Below are 19,677 nucleotides of genomic sequence, written 5' to 3'. Positions count from 1 at the left end.
GCTATATATCAGTTTACAGTATACTGGCTTTTTTTCAAACCAAGGCCAGTTTTAAAAGTTGCTTTTGGCTAACTAACATTGGAGATGAAACAAAGTATAATTTCATAGCTTTAGTACCACAATAAAAATGGCTCCGGCTCCGGCTCCAGCTCCACAAAAATAATAAAAATGGCTCCGGCTCAAGCTCCACAAAAATAATAAAAATGGCTCTGGCTCCGGCTCCACAAAAATAATAAAAATGGCTCTGGCTCCAGAGAAAATGCTTAGCTCCGGGCTCCAGCTCCACAGCCCTGCTCTAAAGGCATCAATAGTATCCATCATGACAAAAAGGTTGAGAACCATTGGTCCAGATAACCAAAAGCTAGTCAGCAAATAATTTCTCGCCGATTAATATATCTAGATATTAGGCTAAAATTATATATACTGATATAAGTTTCTTTGCTGTATTTTTTATATTACCAACTGGATTATAACCGATTAAAAGTATATATATACTTTAATTGTTATATTGTATATTAATCCACTTTTGGATATAATATTAGTTTTTCCAAAAAAACAAGATAAAAGTTAATTTGGCTTGTTATGTTATATGTTTGTTAACAGTATCAAAAAGTTTACCTTTTTACATAAATATATATATAATTTTTTTATTTAAAAATATAGTGTTTGAGACAGATGATAAAACTCATATACAAATATGCATGAAATGCATAAATTATGTTCCCTTTTTAGAATGTTTTCAGCATTGTGTTAAAACATAGTAATTTGTAAAGTGTATAAACGATGTCTTCATACGGAGATCCCCATGAAAGGGAAAGGTCAACCTGGCCAAACAAAATGGAATACCAGCTCTGTCTGGTCAGCTACATTCTTGGCCTATGCACCTTCTGGAGATTTCCATATTTGGCCTATGAAAATGGTGGAGGTATGTATGTTCTTTAAAATGTAAAAACTTTTGCTTTTATTTCACTCAATCAATACGAAACATCTTTAAAGTTAACAACGTTGTTGTCTTCCAAATCAATTCACATATTTTAAAGTAACATCTATTTGTCGAAATATTAGACTATAAAACATTAGGGTATAGTTTGAAGGTTTTCATTGTTGGAAGCAATTCTACACACGCTGCATATTTGTGGTTTACCAAAAAAACATGATGTGAATTAAAAGCTAGCTATGGCATGAATAACTTGTCTACCCAATTTAAGAGAGCAAAATTATCTTTCAAAGTAAATAGATTTTTTTTTAATCTTAACTACATGAGATACCATTCTTAGAGTGCAGAGTTGGCTGTATCAAAATGTGGGGCACATTCTGCCAATTAATCCCGTTTTTGTTTGTATAGTGAGAGTAGAGAGGCCCACTTAAGCACTTCAGTCAGCAGTCAAAAGCTTCATCTGTTTAAGAGTAGTACCACATTTTTGCTCGCTCTGTTCAAACCATAATTCACTCATTAAGTTGCTCAACCATAAACCAATGAATCACCATCCACGACTTGCTTCAAGCCAAAGTTTAAACGAAGCCTGTAGATTTTTGACTACGTTTGCTATCGATCTAGAAGCCGTGCCAAAACCATTAAGCCCACTTTGTTTTATTTAAAGGTTTTATGTCATTTTTTCTTTGCCTATTTATATAATACATTCTTTTTAAACCAGAAATAAAGCATTGCTTGTTATTCTAAATGTTAAATATATTAAATCAGTACCTCGTTTAGACATGGTTATTTCTGGTTTACCTGTTTGACAACTTTTTGGTAATGTTTGAATAGAAATTGACAGCACTTCATATGTATTTTTTATAATAATTACAGTGGTATTGTTTCGATTTTTCAAGTTGTATAATATAGCTTGAATTTGGAAGGAGAAAAGAAACACAAATTCTTGTGGCTGGTTTGTGATAATGTTTTGTATGGCATGGTGTCTTGTCTCAGCCAACGCCTATAAAGTGAAGTTGCCATGCAACAATTTTGTAACTAAAAAACAACCTGCCACAATTTACATATCTTAAAAAAAGTTCAAATGTTTTGTAATTGTCCAGCATAAAGTGTTCCATGTAGAGTCAAATGAAAGACTTTGTAAGAAAAATCATGTTTTTCGTTAAGTCATATTTTTATTTATGTGCTTGTTTTTGCAATAATGACATAACTGTACATGCTCCATTGAACTTTAGTAGTGATAATATTACCTTAGATTTTTTCCTACTTGTATGTTACACAGTACATAAACAAACAAAATTAAAAATTTCAAAAACAATTCTGCAGTACATTTTAAAAATTTTGATTTATTTGTCAGCCCCGTTCGTCTATATTTTCCTGTTCCTGTACATTTTGGTCGGAATCCCCCTTATCTTTCTCGAGATGGCTTGGGGCCAGTACAGCAACCTAGCACCTTTGCAGGCTTTCAAGATCACACCAGCAATGCAAGGTTATTAAATTGCGACAATTTATATAGTACAAATGTGACATACATTTCATACCTACTTACATAATATATATAAATGTATAAATACTATTTATTGCGGGAAATTATTTTCCATTTCTATTTTCTACCTTATCATGCATTACTTTTTGCTATATAGAATAGCTAAGGCCTAAGAGTGTTAATATAGATTGGCTTAAAAGAGTTAAAACATGTTAAAAATCAAACTATTTTTTAGGTCACAATTTTCTTTCTATCTTTTGTATGAAAAAGAGTAAAAACTTTTACATTCTTTTCAGTTTTAAAGTTGTTAACTTAATTATTTTATTTGCATTTACAAAAAGTATTTAAATTACTAGTTTGATTGGCAAAAATGGCAAGAAGTTGTTTTCTGTATTTGACTTATGTGGAAAACAGATATTCAAAATTTGTGGATTGACTCATTTGAACACAGATGTCCAACATTAGAACTTTATTCTAAATTGGTTAATTAGTAAATAGTTCATTTTTAATGTCAAGTCAATTTCAAACGTTTGAGATCTTAAGCCTCAATGAAAATTACCACAAATTGTTTAACAGAAAAGCATTTCTCTATTGTCTATTGGCACTGGAAGGTAACTTCTGTTCATGTCCAGAGGGCAGAGTAGAATATTAAGTTGCAGCTAAGCCATAAATCATTGACAACTTATCTCCTACTTTGCACTCTGCAAGGGCCCCAACTGTCTGTCAGTGGGCCTCTCTCTATCAGGAAGTAGTTCAACTGTAATAGGCCTTTAAAAAGGAAATGATTTTGTTTATGGCTTTCCCCATTTTCTTTTTATATGGTCTGGTGTCTGGCAGCCTATTTTCAAATAAGACATGATCGATTTCCCAATTTATTTGGTCTTGTAGAAAAAATAAAACAATTATAGTTTTTTTTAGATTTATTAATTGATATGTTAAATTCCGCTTTTACAGAAATGTTTAACAGAAATTCGCAATTTTGCCAACTCAAATTATATTGCAGCACTAGAATAATTTTTTCAGCTTCCTTCTAGGGTAAATCTTCAAAAAAACTCTACACTAAATTGAACTTTCTAATTTGTTGGCTTTTTTATATTTGAAACTTTTAAATTAAAAAGTTTTACAAATTATGTTTAAATTTTTGTTGTATATAGAATATGTTTCTAAGCTATTTGATGGTTTTATCATCGATTTTGTTAAATCCTGGACTTCCTGCATTTTTTTTAGTTTGTTGCCTGGAATTGAAATGTCTAGGCCTATATCCCTTTCGAATCAAAACTTTATAAAATATAATAGTGACATTTTTTTCTTATTTTAAGGAATCGGAGTGTGTATGTTGATCCTATCATGTGGCGTGATCATCTACTTTGGAGTGGCATCTTACTACATCCTCCTTTATCTTTCCTCCTCATTTGCCAACCCATTACCTTGGACAACCTGCGGCAATCCCTGGAATACTAACAACTGCAAGACCGATCTCGGTAAAAAAAAATATTAAAAAATTACTGAATATTGATCATAAATAGTAAAAAGATAGACCCATTTCAGTTTGTTTTGAAAATGATATAGATATATGATTTTATTTGAAACATAAAAAATATCGAAAATCGTCAAAATCAAAATATTTTGCAATACTTGACAAAATGACAGTCCTAGGAGACAGCGAAATACCATACGCTCAGAGTCAGTTGTCTCCTAAAAATGAGCTATTGGTTTTAGTTTTAAATGTAACTGAGTTGCAAGTACTTAAAACACTACTACCTAAATTTCATTTAAACCAGTATGTATGTGCTTTGTAATTACGGAAAAATCATTGTTTGTTTTTCTTCTATTTTAGACACGATGTGTTTTGCTTCCGATTCCGAGAGTCTGGAATATCGTGATGGTGTTGGATATGGTATCGATAATAACGGGACATTTGATAAAGTGAAAGTTTGTAACTACACATCAAACGGTTCCCAAACATCACCAAGCGTGGAGTATTGGACGTATGTCAAAGACTCGGTTCTAAATTAAACAATTTTATTGTCAATTTTAATATAATGCATATTCCATAGCAATTAGTAATACAATTTTTATATAACGCTCATAACCAAATTGCCTGAGTCATTTTTTTATGATTTTAAGAGGTTTTGCTTCAGTCACTCCTTGTTACCATTCCCATCCATAGAAAAAGTGCTTAAGTTATTTTTTGGTCATTTCCCATACGCTTGTGCAAAAACTGACTTGGCCACTTTTTCTATAGATGGAGATGGTATTAATTTTTCTAGGCAAAAACTCTAAAAATCATAAAAAATGACTTGGGCAATTTGTTTATGAGCGTGACATGCAATTACTCGTACAATATTTTTATTGTAGAAAGTCCTGTTTTATTTTTTGCCAAACAGATGCATTAAAATCTATTCCTCAAACATGTATGCACATTACAGGCAGAATTTGGTGCAAAACGATGCAGTTTGTCGCCAGTTTTCCAGTCTAGATGAACTTTTTTACGGCAACGGTACAGCCAACATTCTAGTTGCCCCCATAATCATCCTGGCTTGCTTTGTCGGGGCCCGATTTTTGGTCGCTATAATTGCCCTTTCAAAACATGTACGCTTCACTGGAAAGGTAAGAACAACTATTTATTTACCCTATTTTGAAGCATGTTTTATTTTTAGTTTCTGTTGATGCAGAGAAGTGTATTTTTATTTTAATATTTTTTTTCTTCTAATCCTGAGTTTCTTTTTTGACAATAGACCTTTACTATCGTCTCTTTTCTAAGTAGTTGACTTTAATGTCATATTGAGTGCAATTTAAAAAGCTCTACTGTAAACATATTGCTCTCCAATTGTACATGAACATTTTTTGAAAATTATAATTTATTTGCACCCTTAAACAATAAAAACTAAACCTTAGCGGCGTTGGTATAAATCAGTGATTCCCAAACTGTGTGCTGAGACTTCGTGAAACTTTTTGTAATTTCCTAAAAAAGAGTATTTGTATTGCCAATAGACATACATACAGGCAAGCATTTTAGACTTAAATACGCACTACCTACCCTTAACAAATTATTCATATTGAGACATTAACATATAGTTTGTTGTGTGTAAAGGGCGATTGTAATATTACTCTATTGTTATTCTGTTAAAAGTGTGCCTCGAATATTTCAGATATTTTTAGTGTGCCGCAAGTCAAATAAGTTTGGGAACCACTGGTATAAATCACGGTACCAATCATTTAAAATCCATTACATCTTTTGAATATAACTGCTCTGTCATTATAGAAGCCTGACTCTAATAGTTCTCCACAGAGACTTACTTTTATTTGACATGTTAAAACAATAAATGCCAGTAAAAATGATACTAAATGTCGCAAACCAACCCAATTTGATATTTAGTAAACTTATGAGCGTTTTTGTTTCCAGATCGCTTACCTGCTCAGCACAATTCCATTCGCCGAAATCCTCGTCATGTTGGTACGTTCCATCACCCTTCCTGGGTCTACCAAAGGTCTTGTTTATCTCTTCGTACCAAGTGACATCAACCAGTTTATCACACCTAAGGTAGGCTACCTGTGTCTATAGATCTTCCATTATGTTTGGATGAATTGATTTTAGCTTATTTTATTTTTTCTTCATTTTGTTTGGTGTGATTTTTAGAAACGTTTAAGGAGGCTAAGGAAATTATAAACTTCTTGTCTAAAGTTTAACTTACCATATGTTTGGGTGAGATGGTGTTAGCTTGTTTTCTTTTTCTTTTCTTCATTTTGTCTGGTGTTATTTTTGGATGTTGAAGGAGACAAAGGGAATCATAAACTTCTTGTTTAAAAAATTTTGTAGAGTGTATTGTCTTTGTTTTGTCTCAATAAGCTACTACATTTAGCTGCTGTATTCTTATATTTCCAAGCATGTTGTGTCAAATTTATTCATTATGTTGGTTTGCTTTGTCGCCATAAACACTTTTACCAGGGCTAGTCAATTAGTTGTAGCAAAGGTCCAGATATGAATGTACATATTTTTTTATTTTTCTGGTTTGGTTTGGTCCTGTTGATTTAATGCTTTAAAATAGTGCCAGTGGTGCAACTTATCTTAAAGTTGATTTAATGTTGTTCTATTTAGCTTGTTAAAGAGTCTGTATTTTTTATTTCATTGATTTTTTCTATTGTAAAGTGATGTATAAACTATAGTACAGTTAATCACGTGGTTGGCTTTATAAAATTAATCATGGATGTTTCCCTGTTTTAAGTCAAAAACACATTGGTATGATTTTTGAAAATAAGTAATATGACTAAAGTAGTTTTCTTTGTTTTGATATGTGTTTCTTTCTCCAATAAGCCCTGTGTGCACTTTTTATACGTGCTAGGTTATCTGTAGTTGCTCTGTTATTGCATAGTCAAATTACCCATTACTTACTTTTAAAATCAAATAGGTTAAAATCTGTCTTGTTTATGTTTTAATGTCTTGTAAAAATTAGCAGTTTGAGTATATATAAAAATCCTACCCAAGACACGATATTGATCAAGCATGTCTTTATTGCAAAGTCGAAATGTATCAAATTGAGTCCGAACCACCTGTCTTGATATTGATCAACTGCACAGCACATGGCGCCACACACAAGTCCCAGAAGATAGCATTCACATAATTTATTTACACTGTTCAGGACACATGGTGGCACAAAGCTACATTCCATCAAGTCATGTTTAACCCCTGGGGAGCTTGTTTAAAATGAATCTTGGACAGTTAACAGCTGATGTGAGATGCAGAGGGGAATTTAGATTGGCTTTGCTCCCTTGATAATTGGCTTGCTGATTAGGTCACCTTTTTAAAGCTATTTTTAATGATGGTATATATTATATATATACTTAAACAATTGACGGGGTTAACTTAGTAATAGGCATGTAATATGTATGTGTATTTTAGTTGATTTGTTATTAGTCTTTACATATATATATATTTTAACTTTAGGGACTTTTTAGTTTAAACACTTTTACAATTTGGCATAAACTACACATTTTTTGGTTTTTGTCAATGGTCAAATTTCTGAAAAAAAGTTGCACCAATGTAATTGTAATTGTCTTTATTTTATAATAAGCGTTAATCCTTAACACCTATCCCACTAAAACAAGTGTTTTGACCTTCCAAGTAACTTAATGCACACAGCGAAGCCAGCGAGCTATTACATGCATTATTCATCCTACACTAAGAGCCATGAACGCTTGAGGTGTCTTCAGGAAGAATTAAATTCACCGCAAGAAATCACAAAATACTGTGCCAGTGAATCATGTCACCCAGTGCTATTGAATTCACACGGTTTTACGCAGTAATTGAACTGTCTTTTGATTGAATTTTAAACTGATATTTACCCAAGAAAAAAGGCTTGTACTTGCAGAAAACTAATTTTTAGAAACAACCACTTAATAAACATTTATTAAGAGGATTTTGAAATGTCTTAAGTTACCCTCAAGTCAAAGTTTAAGTCTATTTTTTTCAAAAATTAACAAGTCCCAGTCCAAAGTATTTAGTTGGCCAAGACAAGTCGGTGTTAGAGCAAGTAATCTCCAAATGATATTTTAAAAATAAAATAATATACTATTAAAATTGGTAAATTCGTCTGATTATGAGCAATAATAATTTAATTAAAAAAAACAAAAAAAACATGTAGAAATCTAATCCTTTACGTGCAAAAAAAGCTCAATTTTAACATTGTTAATTTGTCTAATTTTAACTAAAGTCATTTGACTCAATGACTTAAGTTAAGTGAAGTCATCTGAAAATGGTCACTTAAGTGCACTTAAGCCATGTTATTGACCTAAGTCATTACAACACTGCATTTCAGCAAAATATGCTTCAAAGTACAGTTGTATGTAAGGATTATATTGATAACAAAGCGTCTAACGTTTTGTCAGTTAAGAGGAAGTTCCAAGTAGAATTTTCACGCACAATTTCTTCCCCGTACCTTGCACATTAAGCCGACAATAGACATACAAGATGTGTGGTTGCCTGAGTGGTATGTGGATCAATTTCCAACCAGACTACCACTTGCAACGCAGCTCCATAGTGCAGCAGCAATAGACCATGACTGACAACATACACAATGTAGAGTATGTGGTCTGCACCCCCTTATTAGGATTTTCTACCCTTATCCCAGAAAGGACCTTTTGCAATGTCCTCAAATTCGTCATGCAAACAATTAGGGCAATTTATGTAGGTTCCTTCTGCTTTATGTACTTATAATATATATATAATAGTTTTAAGAAAACATTATTGTTCTCTAAAAGGGTTTTAATATGCTCAAAAAAAAGGCCTTGGCATTCATTTTGAAGCTACATTACAGATCCATACATAGTGTAGCTAATTGTTGTTCTCTTTTATTTAATTATCTCAATATTAAAATAATTTATTTTGAGTTTCCTTTTCAATGCTCAAGTAAAAATGCGCACTATGGTTTGTCCACATTTAAAAAATTATTCGCCATAATTTTGTGCTTGATATGTGTTATTACACCTATCTTGTATCACCAACATACACCTTTATATTGCACCACTATGTGGAATATACCTCCCACCGTCTATTATGTGATAGAACTAATCCAAATGCTAGCTGGAGGCAACTGATTAAATCTTTTAATCTTCACAACTTGGCGCTGGCTTTCCATATAATCCATCTGATTTGTCTTCGTATGTGTTATGTGGTTGCACTGGGATTTCTCCACTGTGGTCAGTAGACAACTCTAAACAAATAAATTATGTTTGACTTTTTGCGTTTTATAAACCTATTACTTTATGTCAAAAATATATTACTGTTTATATTTAGTAGAACTTGCTATTAAAAAAGATCCCAGGATAGTTTTGGCTTAGAACGATAGCATTATACTGCAGTATACCTACTAAGATAGTATATCTCTATGGATGTAATTCCCAGTAATTTAAATTTTGTTGTAATTTAATGTATTTATAGTTAGCTTTTTTACCTTCTTTTCAAGGGCATTGAATAAAACCAACCTATTAGGGTTTCTAAACCATGGTCTACGCCAGGTCTGCAAAGCATATGCCTTATAATTGCAAACGACATAATAGTAACATTTTTTAACTTATTCGTCAGATTTTAAATGAATGCAGGCTTGCTGGTAAATTGCATGGCCTCAACAGTAGGCTGTTTGTAGTAACACTCGGCAAATGAGTCTTTTATACTTTTTTCTTATGAGATATATGTTAAATTTATACTGCATTGTATACGTGTTACAATGGTCCCATCAACATAAATATTGTTAGAATATAATTTAGAGGTTTTGAACCAGTTGTCTAGGCCTTAACAACACCTAAATTATGGATGTCAAGTATAAACATGTAACAAAAACTTAAAAAAAAATCATACCAACCATTACACCAATGCTTGTCTACTATTAGGCTTATGTTAAACCAGTGGATCTTAAACTGGGAAGCGTGTGAGGTTCACAAGGGGGGCGCGAGAAATTGACAAACTCTGTATGAATTATGACTAAACTTTAAGGTGAAGTGATATTTCCCTGCTACTAATCCTCAAATTAAACATTTGGTATAAAAAAAACAGTTAAATCCTTCGCATTAATGCAACTAACCTGGGGTGGGCGCGAGTTTTGTTAAAATTGTAAAAGGGGGCGTGTCTCAAAAAGTTTAAGAACCACTGTGTTAAACCATTGTTGTTTTTTTGTCAGATTTGGAAGGACGCCCTTAGCCAAGTTTTCTTCAGCTGTCTCATATCATGGGGAGGCCTGGTCACTTGGTCGTCGTACAATCGCTTCTACAACAAATACCACATCGACGCAGCCGTCCTCATCCCAGTGATTCCAACACTTTCCATCCTCTCATCTGTTTCCATGTTTTCCGTGGTCGGCTACTTGGCAACGGCATCCGGCGTCGACCCTGCGAGTGCCATGAGGGGGGCAATCGGTCCCTTTGCCCCCCTGGTGGCTTACACGGAAGCGCTGTCCCACATGTGGGGGAGCAGTCTGCCGTGGAGTATTGTAGTTTTTGTCACCCTCTTTTTCAGTTCAACAACAGCTATCGTAAGTATGATTGCGAAAATTGAGCTAAGTTTATGTTAAAAGTTTACCAGGGTTGCCATTAAGTTTTTAAATCTTTAAATGTCTTTGATTGAATAAATTTGCATATTAAAGTCTTTAAAAACTTTTTTTTTAAGTCTTTGAATTTACTCATGTCCAGATTAAGTTATGTGTTTTAAAAGTGCATTAGTAAATTAATTATTTAAAATTAAATTATTTGTTATTGTGTCTACAAAAGCATTTATTCTGTTTTGTTTTGAAATTATGCTCAAAACATCTAGTGATCCAATTTTATGTCTTTCAAAATCTATATTTTCTGAAAAACTATTTTTAAATTTATTTCATAAAAATATGTGGCAACCCTTTTTTCATTTATTTTTTTTCAAGCTGCAAAAGCTGTTGTTTTTTTCTAAATCCTTGCTAACAAAATTGCAGTAAAGTTAAACATTAGAAAAATTTTACTGTAACCTTTTCCACCAACAGTTGCCAGGACTGGAGTGTGTGCTATCTTGTCTGTCAGACTCGGTGACCACATTTCGTGGTTTGATCCTGCGTAACGTTGCAGTGGTATTTCTCCTTCTTGCCTCGGTGGCTGCCTACTATGGGATTCCGTGTGTATTGCCGGTTGGTTGAGTTCTTTTTTTCTTTTAAAAAGTTACTTTAAAAAGTTCTCTGACATCAATTCGATTCTTGATAAAGACCTTTTGTGGGATAGATAAAGTCTCACAATTTTTAAAAAAGCGACACAAAGTAATCAAATTTATTTTATTTATATTTTTGTCATAAATTAAATATTTTCACCGTTTGACTTGGTCTTTGTTAGCCCCTCTACGTTTAACAATATCTGATGTATATTACAATTTAAAGTCTAAATTTCATGTATGTATTGTTTGTTACCAACAAGTGCATAATTATTAAATTTAGTTAATTTTTTGCTAATTTTAGCATGGGCCTAAATTGAAACAGTTTACATATTAAGTCCCAATTTATAAACATAAAAAAATTATATTTGTTTTCATTGTATGTGTTACTTTGGGCTTGGGGCATAATGATTGGAGGTTTCAGCGAGACTTAGTAGAATTTGGAAGCCCTAATAGAAGTGGGTAAAATTTTTGTGCACATTTTAATGTTGAAAGGTGAACAAAGATTTATTCGAAAGTTTCAAAGAAAAGGACTTTTAAAATTCCTACTTTGTATGTGGTATGTTTAATTCTTATGATTTATCCTAACAGGGAAGTGGACTTCAAATCATCGACTTCTTCGACTCGTTTTCGCTCCCGTTCTGTTTCTTTATTCTGGCCCTCGTTGAACTTCTCATGCTCTCCTACTCGTTTGGTAAGTTTCGCTTATTTTTATCCCATCTTATCCGTGTGTCCTCTATTGGTTGTTGCTCCAAAAGTTTGTATCCTGTTTATGTATTGATTTGCAATACAAATTTTATTGTTGATAAGAATATTTATTGTAAAAAGTGACTTAAAAAGGTAGTCTGTTAAATTACTGTAATAAGGCCGCTGACATAATATTTCACTTGTCTTATTTATTGGATGTCATTTGTTAGCTATCATATTTTAAAAGACTCCTCTATGGTTGAATACTGTTTACGGTCTAATGATTTAAAAAATGAATAAATAGATATTGTAAACGTTCAAAATGCAACCTACTTTTGTATGGGTTCTGATAATCTTGCAATGACTAACTACAACCTACAAGTTCCAACCATTGTGCTCCAAAGGGTTACAATTATTTCGGTTAAAAATACTTTTGGTCATAACATTAATGCGTATGAAGTGAAATTGAGAAACCCTGAAATTCTTTATTCAATTCATGTATGTGTATTGTGCAAATTATAACTGAGTAGTGAGATAGTGACAGTTGTGATACAACAATTTACCTGTAATTTAACAGGATTTTCTCTGCTTGGCACCAACACAGAGGCAATCAATTTGTATAGTGTGTAATTGGGAAACCCTGAAATTCCTTTTCTAATCACATATTTGCAAACTATAGACTTTAGAGTAGTGACAGTTGTGATACAACAATTTACCTGTAATTTAACAGGCTTCTCCCTGCTTGGCACCAACACGAAAGCGATGACGAGCAACTCGTGTTTAAAGAGCCACTTCTGGTCGGTGATGTGGGGAGGCGTCAGTCCACTTGTGGTGCTCGTGAGTGCAGGACTTGACTTGTAGCAATTTAATTAGCTTGATGTTGGCGCGTGTTCTGGCAACCTTGTAAAGAGTGTCTGCGCTCTCAATGCTAGCAGCATTTTTTGACAATTATTTAGGGAACTGGTTTGTATTTAAAGTGGGCCTTGCGCCTTTTTTTTGCATAGTTTTTTAATGTTTTTTTTTTAATTTAATTAAATATCTAGTTTCGTTAGTTTTTTAGTAGTATTGCTTTCACATGGACAATTTTATTTTTGCGTAGCTGGTAGAATCTAAAATCCCATATACGTGATCAGTGTTTTTTTAAGGTGTTTTGGGGGACCGAAACGGTCCCCAAAATTTCTCCAGCGGTTTCCCAAATTTTGGACTTGCAACTTTTTTTGTATTTAAATGAAACACTTGCGGTATCTTAAAACTACTTAGCGGTCACCCAAACCAAACCTTAAAAAAACCCTGTACGTGATATTGTCGAAATCCACTATCTCATAAATTATCTCACCGTTGTTGTGACATTTTAAAATCAAATCCACTTTCTTCATGAATTAATGGCTTGTTATAACTTGGCTGTAGCTGCCACGATGACTCATTTTTGTTGGCATCTAGAATCTAGACACTCGATAAAATCAAGTAGGTGTGGTTGTGAAGATTTTGATAACATCTGCAAAAGGCTGTGCCCTGCTCCTCCAAATATCCGTCTAAAATTTTAAATAGTTAGTTTTCCTATTTTCTATACAGCTAGTAAAACAATCAAATTAGAGTTTGTGATTGGGTTATTTCCACCACTGTGTAAAAAAACAGGTCTAGTGATTTATTAATTATAATAACGGCTACGTATGTGTGAGTTTTACAACATTTAGGGTTTAATTCAAGGGTACTTAACCCCTCATATTCCCATTTATCCTTTGAAAACCATTCAAATGTAAATGGTAGCTTTATATTGCCTTAACATGAGTTTGTTTTGCTATAGGTAGCTTTTCTCTATGCGAGTAGTAGCTTATCTTAAAAAAAAAAAAAACTAATGTAAAACACATCCACTATAAAATCGAACCAAATTGTTGTGTGGGTCGTTTCCAGAACTATGTGAAGACCAGGTCCAGCGATTTATTAAATATAATAGTGGCTACTTATATGTGACTTTTAAAACATCCAGGGTTTAGTTTAACAGTACTTAACCGCCTTTTTTCGTTTACCACCAGGCAACCGTTTAAATATAAATTCACCTTTTATGCCTTAACGAGTTTATTTTACTACACTTCTGTCGCAGTATCCATGCTAAGGTTCTGAATAAATTGCTTGATACAACATTAGTAACCCGGACCTTAAACCCAAATACACATCTATTATTTTCAAAAATAAAAAATAAATTAAACCAGTTGGTGATAATAATCTTAACTGTTTTTTTGTGGTTGTAAATTGCGATGCAATCTGTGGCGCCGTTATTCATCTTGAAAACACTTAAAATTTCGTTGATAATATTCGTTTATTTTTTTACCGATTCCTTTACTAAGCTTGTATGAACTAAGTTTTAAAAAAAAACAAGAATTCACATAAATTGTGTCGCCTTAGTATTTTGCGCCGTTATGAAACTTTAAAAAGGTACATTTATTTACTCAACTTAAACATGCACATACGTATGTGTATTCTGTGATCAAATCGGAGTCCTACCGGCCAACGATAACGGCACCAATATATTGACATAGTACACAATATGCATTTGAAAAGGCTCAGCGAAATCCGCCAGACTGATTAAGATTGTAGTGCAAGCAAGGCTAGGCTAAAAACAACCAGCCAGCCATGAGATTCGAATCAACGACGTCAAGTCATACCGGGACCGTCGCTCTACCAACTGAGCTACACAGGCTCAGAAAGGAGCAAGTCGAGAAACAGCCACAGTACCATCGCCTGTTGCCACCTTGTTCGTACTTACAACCTGGACAAACAGCCCGTATTTTCAGTGAAAAGTTGTGTAAAATTTAAGAAACATTAGAGAGGTTGAATTTCTTGACTGTGACATGGAATAGCCCCGTTACAGTATTTTGTGCTGTATCAAACTATAAAAACTTTAATTTATTTATTCAACTTAAACACGCACATATATAATGTGTATTCTGTGATCAATCCCTTCTGGAGTCATACTGGCCAACGATAATGGCACATAATATATAGTACACGGTATGGCCGGGGTCGTAAGTTCGAATCCAACCGCAGGCCAGTTGTTTTTTCTAGCCTGGCCTTTTAATTGCTTGCACTACGATCCTGGTTAGGCTGACTGATTTTGGTAAGACTCTCCGAAGGCATCTTTTGTTTATTGAAGTAACTTATTATTTTCTTTCCTACAGGCCGTGCTAGTTTACTCGATAGTGGGTATCGTCCGCGACGGTTCGATCAGCCTTTCACCCAACCTGCCCCCGGACCAACTGGGTCAGTGGGTGACGATGTTGAGTGGGGCTGTGCTGGTGGGGTTGGTGTTCCTCACCCTTGTACTCATCGCACTCATCAGCGTCTGCAAGTCGAGCGGAACATGTGCAGAGGTGAGCTCGAGGTCGTGTGTCAGGGGTATTTAAGGAAAAGATCCGATAGAAAAGCCCCTCTCACGTTTCATTACGAAAAGGACGTGCCATACACTGTGATATAAACTTTACAGTGGTTTTCAACCTTTTCAGCTTACGGACCGGTAAAATTTCAAAACAAATTTTGCGGACCGGTGGACCTTTAAAATCGAAATCCACCCAAAATTTAGTTACGACAAAACTATGCAACTTAAAAGCAAAGTATGGAAACTTTATTAATGAGCAATTTGCAGCTCTCTTTTTGATATCATACGTGTTATACGTGGCTCTATTGAAGTTTTTCATATACAACTGGTGTTAAAGTTTAAGACTTAAACGAGTTGTAGCCTATTTTTAAACAGTTGGGCAAAACACTTGCAGCATTGTGACGTACGATTAAGTCCAAAGTACACAATTAACTGAACTCAATGTTACTTCACATTGCTGCAAATTGGGGAACTGGCGAAAATCTAAATTTAATAGACAAGCCTTTAACATCCTGCATTTTGCCATTGAGATACAAAATTGTAATATAATTGGCGAACCGGCAAAAAATTTGACGCGGACCGGTTGTTGAGAACAACTGATGTATGTCACAGCAATACTCGTGCGAGATAGGGCCGATTAATTAAATAATGTACGATGCCCGTTCGACCGTCTGGATCGTGTATGTTTTGTCATAGCATTACTCGTTTACTTACAATCGAGATAGGGCAGATTAATTAAATAATGCTTGGCGCGCGCCCTCTACCAAACAAATTTATGTAATATTTCAATAATGATTTTTTTTCTAATTGGCTGTTTCGGTCAAATCACTTTACGAAAAAATTGCTTTGGAGGTCACTTCCCACACAACTGAAACTGTGTCTTATTCGATGTGCCAGATTGCCATCGATGTCGGTCTTTGTTTTGATCGTAACTGGCAGCGGTTGTCTGTTCCCGTATCACATCACAAGTCGTCCCCTCCAGCCATGTCAAACCAATTATTGTCGCCCGGTCGAAATACACATCGACTGCCTTGTTAACATTGCTTACTCATGCGCTACTCGTCTGATTTACTGGCTCGACCTTTGGGACTTAAAATGCTAGGCGTCCAACACAAACAACCGTAGGGTTCAAATACAGTGTTTGTTTTTTATCCGCCTATTAAGGCTTTACTTAGTTGTGTACTTGCGTTTGCTTATCATATTTTGCCGTGGCCTGTAACCATATGGACTATCCTTAGGCTAAAACCATTAGATTCGCACATATGGCTTAATTCTGGGGAACTATGGTTTGTACGATTCGGCACTATGTTAAGAATGTATCAGTCTGTATTATTGACTTTGTTTTTGCGGGGTGAGTGCAATACGGAGCCGTTATCATTATCCAGTGCGTTTTGAAGTGGTCAGTAAAAAGCATACCTAAAAGGTTTTACCTACATGTGTTTCACATGACGTTAGGCAAAATATAATTTGTTATGGAAAGGATAAACAAAATTGTAATATATTGCTGTGCATTGACTCGAATAAGTCTATCAGTGAGAAACGTATACAGGGAAAACATTTTTGATGGCTAAATATATTGCTGTACATTGACTCAACTAAGTCTATCAGTGAGAAACGTATACAGGCGCAAACGCTCAGAAACTCCCAACATTCGAAAAATGTTTGTTGTGTCTCGTCTCTTCTCCACGTTCAAACGTTAACAGACGAACATGTTCGCGCTTCTAGTATAGTGGCGTCCAACACACGCCAAACCCAACTCAGCAAACTTTGCGCTTCGTACCTTCCCAAAACTTTCCGCAAAGCTACGTGGTGTTTTTAGTTCCGACCAACCTTATGGATTACTAAGAGCAACGCCTTTTGGGGATTTCCCAATTCGTCGCCCACATACACATACACACTCTTTGCATTTGTAATCCTTTTAAGAAAGACTTCTCAACGCATTTACCTCCGACATATTGTTTAGTTTCAAAATTGATTTCATATTTTCATTTATTTGAACAGAGATTTCGCAAAGCTTTTATCCCCCCTTTTTCACAGTTTATATTTTTTTATTTAAAATCCTATTTTTAACTTTAATTTTGCAGCACATTTTCCCAGTTTTTTAGTTGTTTTTCATTCCTATTTTTACAGAGATTCCGCAACGCCTTCACCCCCCACCTTTTCACACCTTTATATTGTTTTATTCAAAATCCAGTTTGAACAGCGATTTTGCAACACTCCGGTTTTTTTCCAGCTACAAGATTTAAATAGTTTTCCACAGACATGCCCCTTTTTACCCCTTTTTACATAACTGTTTTTCAACATAGATATCGCACACCTACACCAGTGATTCTTAAATATGCTTATGTAGTTTTATTCGGATTATAAATAGGCTTTCAGACAAGCATGCTATAGAGTTACAATGGTATTTATCTGTTGCCTTATCACGCAAGGCCACCACTTGTGAACATTTATGTGATTTAGCATTTTATTCCTATTTTTAAAGAGATTCCGCAACGCCTTCACCGCCACTTTTTCACAGTTTTATATTTTTTTAGTCTAAAACCTGTTTTGACCAGCGATTTTCCTACACCTTCCCCCAGTTTCAAAATTTATTTACTTTTTTATTCCTAATTTTTACATAGATTCCGAAATGCCTTCACCCCAACTTTTAAACAATTTCAATTTTGTGTTCTAGACCCTATTTTGAACAGCGATTTTCCAACACCTTACCCTTGTTTCTCCAGTTTTAAAATTATTTTTTTTCCTATTTTTAACAGAGATTCCGCAATGCCTTCACCCCTCGCCTTTCCCATTTTTTTGTATTCTAAATTCTATTTTAAACAGTAATTTTGCAACAACTTTCCCCCTATTTTCCAGTTTTTAAATTAGTTTTTTTATTCCTATTTTTACAGAGATTCCGCAACGCCTTCACCCCTCACCTTTCCCGGCTTTCGGGCAACGGAGGCGGCGACATCTCGCACACCAACGGCGAGATATTCATGAGCGATTACACCGGGCACCGCGAGCGTGGCATCGAAGTGCTCATCGACGAGGACATCGTCACCAGCGTGTGACGTCACCCATTGCCAGATCGTGACATCATTGTCGCCACTGGGCCGCGGGCCGAAATGTGAAGGGGTCTTGCATCCACCCGGCCACCCACAGTACAAATATACGGTTGTAAAGTTCAAAAAGATTATTTTAAGTTGTTTTTTTTCTTGCGTTTTATGCATGATTTTATTTCGCCGCGTTTTTTGTCGAAAATGCTCGCCAAAAAAAAATTTTTTTTCGTTTTCTTTTTCTTTCTGTTGCCCCTTTTTTCTGTAGCTCGAACGCTCGCTGTACAAAATCGCGCTGCCATACATTATAACGTCACAATCATGCCACTCGGTTGCCGCTTTTTATGTTTCGTTTTTTGTTTGTTTCGAACACTGCGCTTTGTTGCGCCGGAAATCCACTGCGCAAGGGCTTATATTACTTGACAGCAAAAGCCGACGAGCATTAAGAACTAACATTTACAAAACTTCTGAATTGTGTATTTTGAATCTCTCAACCACGGTTTGTGGGGAGTTGGTTGTGAATTGTTTAAACAAGCAGCAAATACACCAAAAAATAACCCCTAAATGTTTACTGGGAAAGTTTGCGGGATAATTTCTGGCCAAATGTATGTTACTTGTTACTCTTGTTGTACTTGAACAACCCTTTGTTTTTACTTTTAAGTTTTACTAGGTTTTGCCTATTTTTTGTTTCTTTAGTTACTTTTCCGCCATAAACTATTTCCATGATTTCTTATAGTTAGCTCACTGATGCTTAGTAACACTTCTAGGGTTTAAAATATATACAGAACATTTAAATCCTTGTTAACATCTTATTATTAAAGTAACTGACTGTTTGCTTTTAAGTTGTTCATGATTCTACTGCATACAAAAACTAACGGTTAAACTCTTTGTCGTCGCCTAAAATGTTTTGACGCCATTTTTTGTCTCTTTTGCTGTTTCTTGACTCGTATTTTCGTTGGGACATCGTGTGCTCTCTTGTAACAAATTGTGTTTTATTTTTATTTCGCCGCGGTGCTAGATTTTGTTTTTATTTTTACTTTTGCTGACTACTTTTTTATTTCAAGTGTTTCTGCCCGTTATACTTTCGATTACTAACGTTACGTTAATACCATGAATAGGGGTGTCCGATAAAAATGGATCGGAGCCGATACCCGATACCCGATGCTGATTGGTAGTATCGGTATTCGTCCGATACCAGGGTGGTATCGGTGCTGATCCGATACCGATTAAAATAGGTATTTTCGCCATGATTTTCCACCTAATGCAGCAATTTCTACCTTTAAAGGTAAATTTATCAAGAAATGTTAGGTTAACAGCTGGTGGTACTTGAACTTCTTCACGCTAAAGCGAAATTTGGCCTTACAACCTGAGAAATTTATCCTTGAGCAATTTAATTTAATATATTTAGTGTGTTTTAGCTTAATAATAACGTCATTCGTGTCGTGTCGGATCCTGATAATTTTGGCTAAAATATCGGCTATTGGTATCCGATTA

At 34.6% G+C, this 19,677-nt stretch overlaps 1 protein-coding gene across 1 annotated transcript; it reads left to right on the top strand.

Annotated features, from left to right (window-relative positions):
• Nucleotides 1–737: 737 nt before the first annotated feature.
• On the top strand, nt 738–19,293 carry LOC146139325 (sodium- and chloride-dependent glycine transporter 2-like). Its single transcript, XM_083391352.1, has 12 exons — nt 738–925; nt 2,292–2,423; nt 3,740–3,901; nt 4,258–4,408; nt 4,850–5,030; nt 5,827–5,964; nt 10,094–10,444; nt 10,925–11,065; nt 11,674–11,776; nt 12,500–12,606; nt 14,946–15,137; nt 18,037–19,293. Exons 1-12 carry the CDS (start codon nt 784–786, stop codon nt 18,196–18,198), a joined length of 1,962 nt encoding a protein of 653 aa, XP_083247478.1. The 5' UTR covers nt 738–783; the 3' UTR covers nt 18,199–19,293.
• The last annotated feature ends 384 nt before the right edge of the window (nt 19,294–19,677 follow it).

The sequence above is a fragment of the Ascidiella aspersa genome, chromosome 6 (genome assembly GCF_963924565.1).
Source record: "Ascidiella aspersa chromosome 6, kaAscAspe10.2, whole genome shotgun sequence".
Taxonomy (NCBI): domain Eukaryota; kingdom Metazoa; phylum Chordata; class Ascidiacea; order Phlebobranchia; family Ascidiidae; genus Ascidiella; species Ascidiella aspersa.
The sequence above is the reverse complement of the archived record's forward strand: the minus strand, read 5'-3'. Positions and strand labels throughout refer to the sequence as shown.

Excerpts from the sequence above, each read along its gene's own strand:
- LOC146139325 (XM_083391352.1), top strand. The coding sequence starts at position 784 with ATGTCTTCATACGGAGATCCCCATGAAAGGGAAAGGTCAACCTGGCCA. Across the intron at positions 5,965-10,093 it reads ACCAGTTTATCACACCTAAG|ATTTGGAAGGACGCCCTTAG; the intron begins GTAGGCTACCTG and ends TTTTTTTGTCAG. Across the intron at positions 15,138-18,036 it reads CGAGCGGAACATGTGCAGAG|AGATTCCGCAACGCCTTCAC; the intron begins GTGAGCTCGAGG and ends CTATTTTTACAG.